General features: G+C 40.3%; 2 protein-coding genes across 7 annotated transcripts; both read left to right on the top strand.

Moving 5' to 3' along the window:
- Positions 2,748–8,320, top strand: PCNA (proliferating cell nuclear antigen). Its single transcript, XM_005688167.3, has 6 exons — positions 2,748–3,177; positions 4,244–4,341; positions 4,480–4,547; positions 5,278–5,472; positions 6,984–7,107; positions 7,198–8,320. Exons 1-6 carry the CDS (start codon positions 2,957–2,959, stop codon positions 7,275–7,277), a joined length of 786 nt encoding a protein of 261 aa, XP_005688224.1. The 5' UTR covers positions 2,748–2,956; the 3' UTR covers positions 7,278–8,320.
- On the top strand, positions 8,858–16,832 carry TMEM230 (transmembrane protein 230). 6 transcript variants are annotated; one of them, XR_001296411.2, is made up of 5 exons: positions 8,987–9,134; positions 11,019–11,132; positions 11,476–11,573; positions 12,431–12,553; positions 15,768–16,832. XR_001296411.2 is itself a non-coding variant. In XM_013968676.2 (5 exons), the coding sequence occupies exons 2-5, from the start codon at positions 11,110–11,112 to the stop codon at positions 15,906–15,908; spliced, it is 366 nt and encodes a 121-aa protein (XP_013824130.1). In that variant the 5' UTR covers positions 8,996–9,134; positions 11,019–11,109; the 3' UTR covers positions 15,909–16,832. The 6 variants fall into 6 exon arrangements, 5 of the variants coding, with proteins under 5 accessions (XP_005688220.1, XP_005688222.1, XP_013824130.1 ...); XM_013968676.2 differs by having other exon boundaries at positions 8,996–9,134; positions 11,476–11,554; XM_018057364.1 differs by lacking the exon at positions 11,476–11,573 and adding an exon at positions 9,356–9,484 and having other exon boundaries at positions 9,022–9,134.

Genomic DNA, 18,116 nt, shown 5'->3' with positions numbered 1-18,116 from the left:
CAGATTGACTTACTTATTTTTGGCTGCACTGGGTCTTCCTTGCTTTTCTTGGGCTTTCTCTAGTTGCAGCGAGCAGGGGCCACTGTCCATTGCAGGGCATAGGCTTTCATTGTGGTGGCTTCTCTTGCAGTGTACAGGCTTCTCAATGCGGTGGCTTCCCTTATTGCCCAGCGCAGGCTCTAGGCACAGTGGTTGCAGCTCATGGGCCTCTAGAGTGTGGGCCCAGTAGTTGTGGCATATGGGCTTAGTTGCTCATGGCACATGATCTTCCTTCCTGAACCACAGATCAAACCCTAGTCCCCTGCATTGGCAGGCGAATTCTTATCCACTGTGCCACTAGGGAAGTCCAAAAAGCTTTGAATTTTAAAACAAACTACTATCTGAACACCTTCTAAGCATGCTGTCCTTTTAAATGTTATTTTTTCAGCCAAGAATACTCTTTCTCCGACTCTCCAAACAGCTAGTTTCTCTGGTAAAATGCTAACTACTCAGAAAGGCCATATCTGACCACAGTTCATAGCCATTCTTAAATCATGAGTGGAGTTTAATTGCTATTTAAAATACCTTCAAATTAATAACACTTTGATTTGGCATTAAAATGCCAAAATGCTATTATGTAAGCACAAAGCACAGAAACAGTAACAGAGTATACATGTTATTAGTGAAGCAAATATTTCTCACTGGAAGAATAAATGCATTCCACATTTTGCAAAGGAACTCAGACACCAAAATGACCTAGAAGGAAAATACCCACAAAAGATGAAACTGTTGTGTTTTGATATAAAAATACATGCAAAAGGGTAGTTGATCATACATAATTGAAGTTAGTGCTAGCATCAAAATTTACAAATGCATGGCTGAGTCTTGGAATAAATTCCAGAAACAACAGAGTAGCACTCTTTTTAAAATAATTTTATTTATTTTTGGCTGTGCCAGACCTTTGTTATTTTGTGCAAACTTTATCTAGGTGCAGCTAGTAGGGGCTACTCTTGGTTTCAATTTAAGTGCACTGGCTTCTCATTGTGATAGCTTCTCTTGTTTTGGGCCATGGGCTATAGGGCAGTCAGGCTTCAGTAGTTGCGGTTCCCTGGCTCTAGAGCACAGGCTCAATAGTTGTAGTGCATAGACCCTGTTCCAAGGTATGTGGGATCTTCCAGGATTAGGATCGAACCCCAAGGTCCTACACCAGTAGGTGACTCTGCATCACTGAGCCACCAGGGAAGCCCAGTATCACTCTTAAGAATGCTGCACCATTCACAGCCTTGACAACGGTGATATATGGAAAAAACAGCAGTTATCAGCAACTGACTGAGAAACTGAATGTTAAGACATATTACGAGTGCTTTTATATATGTGTGTACTTTTACGTATTTATTACAGGATAGGTGCATATTTTATTTTCTTGTGCTAATAAAATAATGGAGTATCTTACAATTGAAGGTATTTTAAAGTAAATTAAAGACACATCTAATAGAAATACTAGAGGGAGAGCATTGAGTAGGGAAAGGGAATTTTTGAAACCATAATGGTTGACAATATTCTAGATTTGGTGAAATTCATCAATCTTTGAACAGGATAAATAAAACCACATCCACACTATACATGATAGAAAGACTAAAGAATTCTACAGACCAAGGTAAAACATTAGAAGTAACTAAAAAGAAATGCTGTAAACAAAAGAAAAAAGAAACAAAGGGAGAATATTCATAATAGGGAGATGGTTAATATATGAAATGCTTTTAATCAATCAGAAAAAAGTTTAATAGAAAAAATATAAACATGCAATGGTCAAGAACTGTATGAAAGATATCCAATTTGCACCAGTCTTTTAATATGCAAATTGAAATTTCCACACAAACGAGCACAGATTTAAAAATTAGATTGCCAGTAACAGAAAAATTAGAGGCAAGGAGCATGCTCATAGTCTTGGCTGGAATGTAAATTACAATCTTTTAGAAGTCAACTTAGTTAACATTTATCAAAAATTTAATGCGTATGCTCCTCTATCCAACAATACTACTTCAAGGAGTTGCCCGAATTACAAGAGATTGGCAGTTAGGTTAGGTTACATTTGTAGGATATGATGCCATCTTTTTAAGAGGTGCTGATAAACAAAACATGAACCTGGCATAAAATTAAACATACTTTAGTAAGCACTTTGCTGAATTCTTTATGGCATGAACTCATTTTTGTTTTTTAAAAGATATATACTTGTAGAGGAAAAAAAACTTAGAAAGTTACATAGAATAAATGATATCAATTTGTGTGTAGGTGGCGGAGGAGCTTTAAGAGCTGGTAGTAGGGAGATAACTTTTCTTGTTTTTTTTAAATCATAACTGTACCTCCCTTCAAACAGCTAAAGAAAAGGTGGCTTTTCTTCCTAAAGAGTCAGACAAACCGATGCGACTGAGCACAGAGCCTGGATTTACGTTTCACTCAGGGCTGTAAATTTTCTACCCCTCAAGCGGTAGGCTGATGAGGCAGCACAGCGTCGCAGCTCATCGACCATTCCCGCCCAGCCTAGGACTGATTTTCACACTCACAAGGACTCCTCTTACGGGTGCCGGAACATGACAAAACGGCCAAGACTCCAGCGCACGCCTATCTGCTGGGCCCCTGAAGCGCTGCGCTCCTGCCCCGCCCCCATACCTGCATCCTCCAATGGATGCTCGGGGTGGGGCGGCTTTCGTGCAGTGCAGGGACAGGATTGGCTTTACAGTCTCTCCGCCCAGGCAGCGGGAGAGCAGCGTGATGACGTATCAACAAGGGGCACGGAGACGTAGCGCGCGCTAGCAGACGCGGCAGTATTAAACGGCTGCAGGCGCGGCTAGCTGTTAGAGGCGTCTCAGGCGTTCGTAATCGTGTTTTGCCTCTCGCTCTCATCCTCTGAAGCCTAAGCCGGTTACACATTCCTCACTCCTTCTACCTGTAGCCGTGTCATTGCGACTCCGCCACCATGTTCGAGGCGCGCCTGGTCCAGGGCTCCATCTTGAAGAAAGTGCTGGAGGCGCTTAAGGATCTCATCAATGAGGCCTGCTGGGACATCAGCTCAAGTGGCGTGAACCTACAGAGCATGGACTCGTCTCATGTCTCCTTGGTGCAGCTAACCCTTCGCTCCGAGGGCTTCGACACTTACCGCTGCGACCGTAACTTGGCCATGGGCGTGAACCTCACCAGGTGAGCTCCAAAGCCTCGGACATCCGGGCCATGGTCCGCTCCTACCTCTGGCTCTTGGCGCGAGCTCCTACGAGCCGGGCCCTCATTGGCTGGCGTGGGCCATCTGCGTCTTCTCATTGGCCTGCTGCGGAGTTGGGCGGGTGGTGGGACCCAGCAGAGCGCGCGGTTTGCAAAGCCCGCGCTGGCTGCAGCGCGAACAGCGAACCGGCTGTTTTCCGCGCCAAAGTCACAAAGCGTGTGGTGGCGGGAAAATGATGGACTTTGCGGTTTCAGGAAAAGACTGTTGCAGAACGGTTTGGTCGTTAAGTGCAAGCAACTTGGATGAGAAACCTTGGTCCTGGTTGACTTAAAGTGCTTTATAGTGTATCCTAGTTCTGTCACACTATCTAGGGACCAGAGTATTTTATTACTGCAAAGTTGCGGTGAGCACCATAAGATCCTGGACTTGAAAATTTTCTCCAGGGCAATGGCGTTCAACTTTTGAACTACACGTTTAAATCTTAAAGCTTATGATAAATACCCATAGTACATGCCGTGTACTTTAATAGGTTTATTAAGATAGTTGGCCCGATAATTTACTTCACCCACTCGAAATTCATAAAATGTTCTTTTATTTATATCCAGAAGTGAAATTGCTTTTGGTATGTTGTGGGCCTTTTGGGTTTATACTGCCAGATTGCATTCCAAAGTGTCTGGACCGGCTTGCATATCCCCCGTGCAGTACGTTTTCCTAACTCACCAATCTGACAAATGGCATACTGGTTAAGGGTTTCCCTGGTGGCTCACTGGTACAGCATCACTTTGCCAATGCAGGAGATGAGGGTTCGATCCCTGGGTGGAAAAGATCCCCTGGAGAAAGAAATGGCAACCCACTCCAGTATTCTTGCCTGGGAAATCTCATGGACAGAGAGAGGACCCTGATAGGCTGCAGTCCAGGAGACACCACTTACGCTCTAAACAACTGCAACTAATGGTTAAAAGTGGTAACTCCTGATTTTAATTCCATTAGAAAACTAACGATCTTGAGAAGATGGTATTTTAAAACCCTTTGTCTTCTCTGTTCTAGCATGTCCAAAATACTAAAATGTGCTGGCAATGAAGACATCATTACCTTAAGGGCTGAAGATAATGCGGACACCTTGGCACTAGTATTTGAAGCTCCAAGTAAGTCCACCCTTCTACTGAGTTATGGCAGAGGAGACTAAAATGCAGTGTCAGTATTTCCCAAGTCTGATGATTGTAAAATATACCTCTTAGTTGTAAACTTACATGTTTTTCTTCAAATTTGCTTTCTTTTGGTAGATCAGGAAAAGGTTTCAGACTATGAAATGAAGTTAATGGATTTAGATGTTGAACAGCTTGGAATTCCAGTGAGTATCAAAAGTTTCTGATTGAGCATGCTGTACACGGTCATGATAGTTACATAACATATTTATATAATAATTTAAAGCCTACTTCCTAATAGAACTTTTCTGTATATCTGCTCATGTATATTCCAGAGTAGGGTATTTAGACTGATATATTTGTCATTTTATTAAATTATGGTGTTCTGCAGTGGCTCGTTGGTTTGAATTCATTGCTGCCAAGGACATATTTGCATTAACCTCTGCATCTTTTAAAAAAATTATTATTCCTAGAGTGCTTGATTTTTATTGAGATTTTAAAGCTATTTTAGCAGAAATTCATTATGGTTAGGTTTTATCAACATCAAAAGAAGATGTGTTCAGATGTTTACAATGCCTAACACACTCTTGTTTTGGAAAGCAAACCTATTTGTGCTGTTACCATTTGTATGCCATATACTAATGTCTTCTTGATTTAGACCTCCTATAGAGTGATTAGCTGGAGGCTCTTGTTCCCTGGATAGTGCATTTACTTTTAAAAGTTTAAGTTCTAATTGGTTTCTTAGTATGATGATGATTATTCTTTTTTATATCTGCATTTTTTTTTAGTAGAATGTTAAGAAATTACACAATGAGTGATATTTCAGAGTAATCAGAAAATCTTGAATTGTGAGTTCTTGTTTAGATGTTGAATCTTCAGGAAGTGAGGGTGCCAAATCTTTCATTTCCATGACCTTTACATTTCTTTGTTTTATAGGAACAAGAGTATAGCTGTGTAGTAAAGATGCCTTCTGGTGAATTTGCACGTATATGCCGAGATCTCAGTCATATTGGAGATGCTGTTGTAATTTCCTGTGCTAAAGATGGAGTGAAATTTTCTGCAAGTGGAGAACTTGGAAATGGAAATATTAAATTGTCACAGACGAGTAATGTTGATAAAGAGGAGGAAGCTGTAAGTAGTTTTCAAGTAAACAAAATACTTTGAAGAATTACACTATGTTATGTCCTAGTTTGGTAAGGCTACTGTTTCAGAGTACCATAGATTGGGTCAGATTTGGTGTCTGACGAGGGCCTGCTTCTTATGTAAGAAGGCAGCAGCCTCTTTAACCTGGTGAAAGGGGTAGGAGAGTTCTCTGGGGTCTCTAAAAGGCACTAATCCCATTCATGAGGAGTCTGCCTTCCTAACGTAAGCACCTCCCAAAGTCCCCTCCAATACCATCATTTTGGAAATTTGGTTTTAATGTGAATTTCATGGGGGGGTGGACACATTCAGTCCATAGCAAGGTAATTACTAAGATTAAAGAAAGCTCTAAAGAAAAGCAATTTGTATTTTCAAGTAACTGATTTGTGAGAATTGAAAGACACTTTTGAAATCTGCAACTGATTCATAAATGCCATATAACTTAAATTTGTGAGAAGGGAACACAAATTCAGTGCAACCTTTATAGAACTACAGAACAATGAGTTTGTGTATCAGTCCCACACATACTCTTAAGAATATGATTGGGAGGCTACCCTTGGCTTTCTGGAGGTATTTACTATGTTTTTACCGAATAATTAAGCAACTCAATAAAAGGATCTGGTTGGGGGGGAAAAAGAGTCTATATATATATATGTAATAAATATATATTAGTAACAAAATTCCAGGAGCTAATTTCTTTTATTCTAAATTACATCTCATTTCCTTGTCAGTCTTGAGTTTTGTTTTTCTCTCAGTAGTTCAGTAGTTAGGACTCCATGCTTTCACTGATGAGGGTATGTGTTCAATCCCTGGTCTGGGAACTAAGATCTTGCAAGCTGTGAGGCACAGCCAGAAGTTTTAAAAGTTCACACATGAATATCTTACTGTTATTATAGCATAAACATTTTATGACATCTAAGAAAATTTATGTTAAGGAATTTTTCAGTGTTCTGCTTCCCTTGTTATTTCAGTTTATTTGAATCAAGATTTTTAATAAGGTCCATATATTACAGTTCATTGGGATGTGCTTCTTAGGTTTCTTTTAGTCCATTGTTTCTCCGGTTTCAGTTTCCTTCTCTCCATTACAATTTCATTGGTTGAAGAAACTAAGTCATTTGTTATCAAATTTCCCAAAGTCTGGATTTTGCCCACTGAGTCTTATGTCAGTTAATATGTTCTTCAAATCCATTTTCTGATAGATACAGCTCTAGGGGCTTGATGATTTTCAAGGTGTTTTGTTTGGAGATGGGAAGAGAATATTTTATAGATAATGGTGTGTCCCTCTGTAGGAGACATGAGGTATTTGGGTATCTTTGTGATTTTTATAAGCCATAATAAAGTTTGTCTATAATCATTAAGTCCTTAGGGTTTGCAGAATTGTAATATATTAATATATTTTATTCCTTTATTTAGTAGCTGACTTTTTTAATGTATACTATCAATGAATGGATTGCAGTTTTCTTAATGTTGTTCAGTATAATGACTCTTGTTTTCTCCCTAAGGTTACCATAGAGATGAATGAACCAGTTCAGCTAACTTTTGCACTGAGGTACCTGAACTTCTTTACAAAAGCCACTCCACTGTCTCCTACAGTAACACTCAGTATGTCTGCAGATGTACCCCTTGGTAAGATAATAAACTTGTTGAATGTTGGTTTTGTAGGTAGTGTATGTGGTACTTCTCAATAATTAACTATGTTCTCCTGTTTTCTTTCAGTTGTAGAGTATAAAATTGCTGATATGGGACATTTAAAGTACTATTTGGCTCCCAAGATCGAGGATGAAGAAGGATCTTAGACATTCTTAAGATTCAAAGAAATAAAACTAAGCTCTTTGAGAACTGCTTCTGAGATGCCAGCACACACTTAAGTCTTTGTCTTTGTACCTCTGAGTACATATGTAGATACTGTTTTCTGTAAATAACTATTTTTTCTCCATTCTTTACAACTTGTTTAAAGAAAAGTGCAAATTCAAATCTGGTCTTGTTAACTGAGTAATACTTCTGCCTTACCTAGGAATAATCCTTATAGTTTTTATAAACAAAAGAGTTTTGACTCTAAATGTGTTTTAAGTATCATTTTCAATTTAAATAAAAGTCATTTGAATTTAAGCATCATAGGACAGTGCCTTCATTTGGACTACAATGATTGCAACCAGCTCTTTCATGTAACTGCTCTATTTTTTCAGTCTAAAGTATTCCAAATACAGTGAGTATTTTGGGGTGATTCATTTGCCAAACTTTGGTATTCTGACTTGAGCTCAAGAAATGAAAAGAGTAGAACACATATAATATTTTGTATTAGCAGAAACTAACACTTTACAGAAGCTTAATGTTTGCAAAGTTCAGTGGCCTTTATAAGGTCACAGGATTGTTGTAGGGCAGTGTTTTTTTAGCCTAGGGAGCCTTGTACAGGAGTCTTGAAAATGTTAGTAGGTCTGTGATAGGTCCCAAGAAGTATGTGCAAAAATAGTTTTTCTAGTGTAAGTACTTTTGGGAGGGGCAGGGGGGACTTATTCCCTTAAAGGATGAAAATGGTTTCCATGGGTGTCAGGAGTCAACCAAGAAAGTGAAAAAGGCTCAGCAATAATTGTGCTGCAAAGTCACATATTAAATTCTAGTTATCCGATGGTAGAACTCACTGTATCCAGTAGATAAATTACCTTCCGGGTGTGTTGGGGAAGGAGACTTGACAGCAGAGGGGCCTGCTGGAAGATTTTGGAGTGAAAAAAATGTTTTATCTACAGTGGTGATGTCTCCACTGCATTTGTCAAAAAAACTAACCCAACTGTACTTCAGTATATGTAAATTATACTTTAATAAAGCTTGACATTTTAAAGAGCTTTATGTATTGCAAAATGTACCTTGTGTGCAGCCCTCTTAATAGGGCCTGGCCTGAAGATGTGCAGGAAACAAGCACGGGAATGTAGGGTGCTACTCCAGAGTAGTGAGTGAGGTAGACGGTGGCAGAGACCGCTGCGCAGACCCCGGGAAAGGCAGCCTTCCCTGGTCACACGGAGACCTCCAGCTTTCTGGAGCTTTGTCAGCTCAGCTTGTGCGTTTCACGGCGCCACTGAGCTCCCTACACTGCCCGGGGGACCGGAAAGAAACACGTGGCCGGGTAGCCCTGGGCCTGACTGTGATCCAGGCAGCGCCGCTGCCAAGGAACCCACAGGCCCCGGCGGGAATGGTGGACAGCCAGCCCGGACTGCAGAGCCTTAGAAAACCCCACGGGGCCGCTCCGCTTGCGCAGCAGTAAGACCCGACGACTTGTGCGGGCCGCTGGAAAGAAAGCGGGCTTGAAACCGAAGAAACTAGAATGAGAAGGCGTCGCCCCCGTTGACGCCACTTCCGGCCCGCAGCCTCCAAAACACGCCATTTCCGGCATGTAGCCGGTCCGAGGCGGGGTGGCAGTTGGGGGAGGCCTCAGGCGCTCCAGCTGCCAACCGTGAGCAAGCTGTCCGTGCTCGGGCCCCGGATAAGGCGTGTGTGCTCCCTGGGCGGGAGCGGAAGCGGAAGCGCTCACCTCAGGCTTTCGGTGCGGCCCAGACTGCGTTCTCCGCCGGTGAAGGCTGGAGTCCTCGGTGTGGAGCATTCACCCTCCCGGGGCACGGCTGGCCGCTTTCCTGAAAGCAGATTTTTCCATCTAAATTCACGTCAGTTCTTATTTCTCTTGCTGGCTGGGTCTGGAAGCGGACAGGGAAGTATTGTGCAGAGGCGCGTTATGCGAAGCTGTGTGCTAAGTGTTATGCTTAAAAAATTCTTGCAGCATTCAAGTGCTGAAGAAATTTGGGGATTCCGGTGAGGCTGGTAAAAAAGCCTGTTGGGCAGGTACTCAGTAAACATTGCTTTACGTTTTTCTTTTTCCCTCTTTTAGAATTGTTACTCTGCTACCAATAAGCAGTCGTCTGATGTTCCTCACGCCATGCCTATTTTTATGTTTTGATGCAGTGTATGAATAGTTAATGACAGTATGTAAACTTTTAAAGACTGATACAAATCACAGGTGATTAAATGCTCTCAAAACCCCCCATTTATTGGTAGTTTGAACTTAAAGTTTTATAGAATTAAATTTAGATTATCGTGTAATCAGGATCACAACACTTAAAAACAATTTTTGACATAATTTGGTCTCACCATTTTTGAAAAGCATATAAGAAAGCAAACTTTTATTTTTTCAGTACTTGATTTCTGTATCATTACAAAATTACTAAAAAGGAACAGGAGCGGTTAGCACCAGTTCCTTTATAATGCTAATTAGGTTGTCTGCAGGCCACTTAAAACAGCTCATTAATATTCAGAATTAAGTATGTACAACCCACTCCAGTGTTCTTGCCTGGAGAATCCCAGGGACGGGGGAGCCTGGTTGGCTGCCGTCTATGGGGTCGCACAGAGTCGGACACAACTGAAGCGACGTAGCAGCAGCAAAGCGCATAGATATGTTTCACTTTTAGAAATCAAGTAACTTGATCAAAATAGGTTTACTTGTTTCATTCACATAACTTTGTGATTTTATGGAGGAAAAGTACACGAATTACAAATGTTTTTCAGTTTAATCTTATCTACTGTCTTTTAAGCTGGTGACGTAATAGCCACGATTTCATTATAGGAGTCAACTTTGACTAGTTTGAACAAAACCCAAGCCTTTATTCAGAGTTTTTTTGTTTTGTTTTTGATGTAGCTGAAGAAGGACCTGGAAAGTGAAATTGCTGCTTTCAGTGCTTGGGCTGAAGCAGTGCGTGCATGCTCAGTCACTCCAGTTGTGTTGGACTCTCTGCGACCCCAGGGACTGTAGCCCGCCAGGCTCCTCTGTCCATGAGATTCTCTAGGCAAGAATACTGGAGTGGGTTGCTGTGCCCTCTCCCAGGGGAACCTTACCAATCTGGGAACTGAGCTTGGGTCTCCTCCTTTGGACTCTACCCCTGAGCCAAGGAGGAAGCCCTCTGGGGTGGAGCAGAGACACAGGCAAATCAGAGGACACTGGTTATAATACTGGTAGCCAATAGCTTATCCAAATTTACAAGAACTTTTACAGATCTTTTGCGTTAGACGGATGATATCCATCAGAGGGAAATAGGCAAAATGCTGATGTGAATGTATTTCATTTCTCACCCTCTCTCCTCTGTCCTAGTCAAATAAGAGAATCATTATGTATATGCTCCCCTTTTTCTGAAAGCAGGGATAGGGGGACAGGCAGTACTGTAGCAGAATGGTTGAAATGTCAGATGGATTTAAGTGACCACTGTTTCACCTACTCTCTTGTGACTTTGAAAAAATGAGGAGGCAGAGAAACATTAATGGCAAAATAAATATGAAGTCTGGTTCTTGGCAAATGTCTTGATTCTTATTCTACCAGGAGAAACTAGAGTAGAGGCATAATGAGAATGTTTTCATGTCAAAGGAATATCAAGCTCTAAGAGCAATGGAGCTTAAATCGCCAAATGCTAGTATAACACGGCAGCCCAGAACTCCAGTATGTATAACAAACACATTGTAGTAGCCTGCAGACAATAATACTTTTCTTTGTTTTCATACTGTAGCTGTGTCAGCGTGTTATGATGCCGTCTCGTACCAACCTGGCTACTGGAATTCCCAGTAGCAAAGTGAAATACTCAAGACTCTCTAGTACAGATGATGGCTACATTGACCTTCAGGTAAATGCAGAAAGGACCTGATGAGATTAGCTGGCTCTGTTGATGCTGAGTTAGCAGGGAGACCTTCCAGGTTTTGCTGATTGTTCCTAGGGATTAGAGGGAGCAGAAAAGAAACTGCTGAGTCTCTTTCAGCCATAGCCTGCAGAAAGAGGGACCTTGGCAGTTTCAAACCAATATAAATATTGTCCATTTCTGAGAAATTTTAGTTGTGATGCCAGAGTCTAATAGTTGCAAATTTTATTTAGTTTATCTGGAAATAATCAGATTATCTTGTTAAGCAGAATTTTTTAAAGACTGTTACCAGTTTGTTTACACTTCAGTCAAAACCAGTTCATTTTTTAAGGGAGAAACTCACTGCTAAAGCCAGCAGATTGTGGGAATCTTCCTTCTTTCCTGATGTCATGAGATCCAATTTATTAAAGGTATTCTTTGTGGCAAACAGTAAGTAAAACAGAGAATATTTTTTAAATGTGTGTCCTTCCTGATCATTGTTTATAAAGTACTTAAGGGTGTAGCATCTCCTTTTGCCCACTTCCCTTTAGACTAGACTATTTTAGGTAGAACTAGGATCAAAGAAGTAGCAGGAACCCTGTCCTTTTAAATAAGTATCAGTATAAAGAAATCAATTATTCTTTGTACTTTTGGGACCCACACTTGAAGGAGAGAGTTTTTTTTTTAAAGCAGGGTGGAAAAGCTTCCAGTCAGTGTGGTCACACACAAACATGAGCCAAACCTTAGAAGTTTGTCTTTTGAGTGTTTTAACCTTGAATTGAACTTGTTAATAAGGCAGGTTACTTGCTCGGTGGATTAGGCAACTAATGCTTCAGAAAAAGTTGTTTTTAAAACCTTTGACCAGATGCCAACTTAACTTTGAATGCCAGAAATCATTTTTCTCTTTCTTACTTTTCCAGAGCTTGATGTTCACTCTTAATCCCTATAGATTAGTACATTCTTCCATGTGCAAAGGCATATTTATTAAAAACGTGTGACATGAAGTGTCTTGTTTTTGTAAGAAAATGATTATTTTAACAGTATAATGAGTGGTCTGTGGAATGAGACTAGAACTAGAAAAAATAACATTCTGCTGAGATTTCCTTACTCAAGTTATTGTTAGAGCAATAACTGGAGCTTCCTCTCCTGCAGTCCTTTTCCTTTCTCTCCCAGAGATGCAGTGGGTGGTAGGACTTACTTCAAGACACACTAAGATTGATTTTTCTTATCCTCCCTGCTTTAAAGTATCTGAGTCCTGTATATTCATAATGCTCTTCTTTGTCTTTTTTTGTTTGTTTCTCTTCCAGTTTAAGAAAAGCCCTCCTAAGATCCCATATAAGGCCATTGCGCTTGCTACAGTGCTGTTTTTGATTGGCGCCTTTCTCATTATCATAGGCTCCCTCCTGCTGGCAGGCTATATCAGCAAAGGGGTAAGCTGAGGGGCTTGTGGGATTTCCAGAAGATGTTTAAAATGTCAGCCACTCTGTTGTCTTATATCTAGTACAGCATATTTCAGCAGAAAGAAGAAAAGGTGGTTTTGGGGTTTTTTTTAAGATTTTGTTCTCAGACAACAAGATGTTTCTTCCTTTGAGCCTCAACAAACTTCTCTCACAGTTCCTATGAGGTGGGTATGGCAGGTGGGCAAATTTTCCCTCTGAGATGTGGGCAATTTTTCTACCATCATAGTTTGGAACAGCACAGCTGAGTCTAGCACTGAGGATTCCTGAGTGATAAAGTTTACAACTGGAGTGGGATGCTATTATTGTAACTTTGCAGTGCCACAGACATACAACTGTAGTTAGTGTTTGGGCAAAAGCAGTGAGGCTTGTATAGGTCTGGGACCACTGACCAAGCCAAGACTTTTGGCTCATGGACCAGATTTGGTTCTTAAATTGGATTTGGTTGAAGTTCCTATTGAGCTTCAGTATGATACCTTAGAAACCTAAAGTGGTTTTTGGTGGTTCTTTCTCTTGGATTGTAAAGTAGTGGCAGTTAGTCTCTCAGTCTCTCTGTTAGCCTCTCAGTCATGTCCAACTCTTTGTGAATCCATGGACCGTAGCCCACCAGGCTGTTCTGTCTGTGGATTTCTCCAGGCAAGAATACTGGAGGATATTCTCCAGGTGATTTTCCCAACCCAGAGATTGAACTGGGGTCTCCTTCATTGTAGGCAGATTCTCTACCATCTGAACCACCAGGGAAGCCCAATACAGATGCTTATACACAGAATCTAAGCTAATATTGACCATAGTTCACATCTGATCTTCAATACACACCAGACCAGGGGCTGATGGTCACATTGCTTTGTATAGGGAACACAGCAAAGAGCTAAAATTGGGCATTATCCTTGGGAATTAGGAATAGTAGACTGTCCCAATAAAATGGCTGCACATGGCTTTTGAGATATATATAAATTTGCTTTAGCTGTGTAGCAGTTTGTCTTTAGCTATTTCAAAAGTATCATGTGGCTACCAGAGGCTGGCTTAGTGCTGTCTAAATCTGAACATTGAACTTCAGGACTGTGCCTTCAGTTAACTTTATTAATGATGTAAAAATTGAGAGTGGAGGTGAGATCACAAATAACACTTCACCTTGTGTAATTTATAAAAGACTATTTTATAAGTAAGGATAAAGGTGTTAACTAAGAAAATCACTTATTAGATTGTTTTGGTTTTTGGTTTGGTTTGGGGTTTTTTCACTTCTTATTGCAGACATTTCAAACAAAACAGAAGTAGATGAAATAACATAATGAACCCCCAGTATATATCCACAGCTGAACATCAACAGTTAGTGACCTTTTGTTTCATCTATACCCCCAACTTTTTTTCCTATATATACTAAAGCAAATACCAGATTTACAGTTGCTGGTAAATTATTATTAAGTGTGCGTCTTCAGTATGCCTCTATAACTGTTTTTACATAGATCTAGGGGTATTGTCTTGGTACAATTTACCTTGTTTTTCTATTCCCCTTTTTCTTGTGTACTGATAGATTTAGGAACTTGCTTAAATTTAGATATACTTTAGTTTTCTTTTAGAAAGAATATTTCATAGGGATGCTGTGTGTTTCCTATTACACATGGGTTCTCAAAGCCTTTAATAGTTTTCTTGCTTTCTGGCTCAGCATGTTATCCCAGGCCCATCTGTATATTCCCTGTCCCCCAACTTTTAAACAGCCATTTCACTAAGGAGCTCTGGTTTCTTTATGGGAAGTAGATTTAGAGCTCACAAACTGGGCATTAATGATGCCATTACTATTGGTTTTCATTTTTTCTAGGCTTTTTCAGAGACAGAATTAGGAAATAAGTATCCTTTAGAAAACAGGGAAATACTGTATAGACATTGACCTGACCAAAAAGTTCTTGTGGGTTTTTCCAAAACATCTTACCAAAAAACCTAAATGAACTTTTTGGCCAATCCAATACGTCATAATAGCTGTAGTATTAGATATTTCCCAGGCAAGTTTAAGATTACAGTTTGAACTTAATTTCTTTGCTTTTAGGTGTATGTATGTCTATCCCAATGATATTGAAATAATTTCTTCATGCCTTATTTGACATTAAATAGTTTAAAAGTAATTGGAGAAGGAAATGGGAACCCACTCCAGTATTCTTGCCTGGAGAATCCCAGGGACAGAGGAGCCTGGTGGGCTGCCATCTATGGGGTCGCACAGAGTCGGACATGACTGATGCGACTTAGCAGCAGCAGCAGCAACAGTTTAAAAGTGATAGTAGTATTAATGCTAAGTAAAAGAAGGCTGAACGCACTGTGAGTTTTCTTAGCAACTCTTTTAATCCTTAGGATATATCTCCTTAGGGATGTACAGTCGAAATCCTGAAAAAAATAAACAGAAAAGTAGAAAATGTAAAATAAGATAATAGAAGTAGCACCAACTATGTCAGTTGTGAAAGTTGTAGACCATCAATTTTGATGTTCAAATAATCCCCTTCAGAAGTTCTCTCCCTTTGATTTTAAGCTTGCATTTATCGTCATTGTGTGCCGGCTGGGGCTACTTCCTTCACATGTATCAATCCCCTCATTTAATTTCCACCATAACCATATGAAGTAAATAATCCTATTTCAGTTTTGAATGAAGCAGCCTGTCAGTATCTGTTAAAAGCAGATCTTTACAGATTGTGTTGTGGTGGTTTAGTCGCTCAGTCGTGTCCAACTATTGTGACCCCATGGCAGTAGCCTGCCAGAATCCATGGGATTCTCCGGGCAAGAATACTGGAGTGGGTTGCCATTTCCTTCTCCAGTGGATCTTCCCAACCCAGGAATCAAACCCAGGTCTCCTGCATTGCAGGCAGATTCTTTATCAACTGAGCTACGAGGAAAACCCAGATTGTGTTATAATAAGGGATGAAAAACAAGGCTCAGAGTTTGGTATATTCACAACTAAAAACTTTAAAGGAGTAAAAGCCAAAATATCTGTGGATGAACGTGAATAATTTCTTTATAATTTTAGTACTTTGCAATTTTTCTACAATTGTTAAAGAGACAAAGAGATGTAAACCTTTTCTCTTGGTAGTGTACTTCCCAAAGCTCTGAAAAGTATATGATAACTGATTTATGAATTGGACCCATGACTTTATTTTACAATTTAATAACTTGCGTGGAAGTAATGTTTGCTTCCTTCTGCCACCAGGGGGCAGACCGGGCCGTTCCTGTCCTGATCATTGGCATCCTGGTGTTCCTGCCAGGATTTTACCACCTGCGCATCGCCTACTATGCATCCAAAGGCTACCGGGGATACTCCTATGATGACATTCCAGACTTTGATGACTAGCACCCACCCCAGCCCTGAAGAAAAGAGTCACAGATGGAACTGAGCCCAGCTTTAAGACATTGAGCAGAAACTATGACTAAGGGCTAAGGAGTTCTACAGTTTGCAGATGTTTAACAAAACAGTGGCCAGATTTTATAGGTCCATCCTGAAAGATGTTAACCAAGCTCACAAGTAACTGTCATTCGGGCATTCTCTTATTTTTCATTTTCTGGCCCTGGCAAAAAGCTCCTGACAAAGTTCCGAATGAATATGCATCATGGGAGAATAGCAATTAATTGTATGGGAAAGTGGGAGGTTATTCTATAGTGGAAAGTGTTCTGCCACACCCTTTTTAGAGCTGAGCATTCTTTTAACTAGTCCTCATGGTCAGAGTGTTCTTATGGAAAATGGAAGAATGTGATATGTCAGATTTCTTATTACTAAGTAATTTATTTTGAAAATAAGTGTCTTCTCCCCATACTCTTTAACTCTGTGTTCCAGGGGAAGACCTTGGCACAATCAAATATCAGTGTGGTGCATCTATAATATTTTTTACTTGCTTTCTTATTAACAACAACTAGGAATTAGCAAATTTTCAAAATGTAAACACTTTTCTCTGTACACCAATCCTTGGCCAGCTCTGATCTGGCTCACTGATAGGTTGGCCAGCATATAATTTGGATCATTCTGTCCTATGTAGATCAAAATGTTCTTATATCATACCTTTATGGACTAGACTTTTGGCTGCTTCCTAAGGAAAAAATGTAGACTAATGGTTATTATTTAGAGTTTATAATCCTGTTGTTAGCACCTTGTATTAATGTCATTCTGCTGAAGATTTTAAGAATTGGCCTGGATCTCTAGAGGACTGGACTGGCTTGATCTGCCTCCTAGCCTGCAAAAAGTGACTTGTATTCAAAAGAAATTAAAATGTCAAAATCTAAATCCTAGACTTAAAAATTAATTTTAACCTATTTTAGAAAACAGTTTAATGATTATATGGCTTTGATCCCAATCCCCAGGACAACCTTCAGTTTTAGTTAACTAGCATTGTGCTTAGACTGCTTTCTAGTCATTGTTTTATTCTGAAGTCAGAGCTGTAGTTTTTCCAGTAGTCATGTATGCGTATGAGAGTTGAACTATGAAGAAAGCTGAGTGCTGAAGAATTGATGGCTTTTGAGCTGTGGTGTTGAAGAAGACTCTAGAGAATCCCTTGGACTGCAAGGAGATCCAACCAGTCAATCTTAAAGGAAATCAGTCCTGAATATTCATTGGAGGGACTGATGCTGAAGCTGAAACTCCAATACTTTGGCCACCTGATGCGAAGAGTTGACTCATTGGAAAAGACCCTGATGCTGGGAAAGATTGAAGGTGGGAGGAGAAGGGGATGACAGAGGATGAGTTGGTTGGATGGCATAACTGATGCAATGGAGTTTGAGTAGGCTCCAGGAGTTGGTGATGGACAAGGTGGCCTGGCAAGCTACAGTCCATGGGGTCGCAGAGAGTTGGACACGACTGAACTGAATGAATGGATTTGGATGATTATAAGGCTAGAAGTGCCATTGGCTGAGATTTGAAGGGCTGTAGTTAAAGTGTTATTGGGGAAGATGAGTTCAGCTTCAGATGTATTAAATTTAGATGTCTACTTGACATCCAGGTGGAAATACTGAGTAGGTAATTGTAATATGCAGTTTGGAGTTTGGGAAGGGAGTCAAAACTATAGTTAAAATTTGGGAGTCAGTGTTGGGGTGGTATCTAAGAGCTGTTACACCCTCACAGTGGGCACAAATGGGGGGGAAAAATCTAGTTTAAGACTCAGGAAATGAGGGACAGTGAGAGGGTGACCTGAAGCAGCCACCAAGGTTAGGTGCATTTGGTAATGGGAGAGTAGGCTGGGGAGCACAGTAGTATAAAATTCTGGGGCTGTGACAGTGAAAATATGAGGAGATATATAAAGCTTAGTATCCTTGGTAATGTTTGCAAAGCCAAGAACCAGAAGGTTTTGGCCAAACTAAATTATTTGGCCATTTTTTAAGGGTAATGATAGTGCTAATAAGGGGGGAAAAATTAAAATGGAATGGTGGGGGGAGTAAACAGCCAATTCCCAAGGTTGTCTAGGTAAGTTTCTTGTATGCCTTTCTAGAAATGTTCTAAGCACTATCTGTATCTGTTTTTCAAAAAAAACTGACTCCCATTCTATAGTTCTATAATTTTTTTCCCTACATACTC

Source organism: Capra hircus, chromosome 13 (assembly GCF_001704415.2).
Source record: "Capra hircus breed San Clemente chromosome 13, ASM170441v1, whole genome shotgun sequence".
NCBI classification, from domain to species: domain Eukaryota; kingdom Metazoa; phylum Chordata; class Mammalia; order Artiodactyla; family Bovidae; genus Capra; species Capra hircus.
The sequence above is the reverse complement of the archived record's forward strand: the minus strand, read 5'-3'. Positions and strand labels throughout refer to the sequence as shown.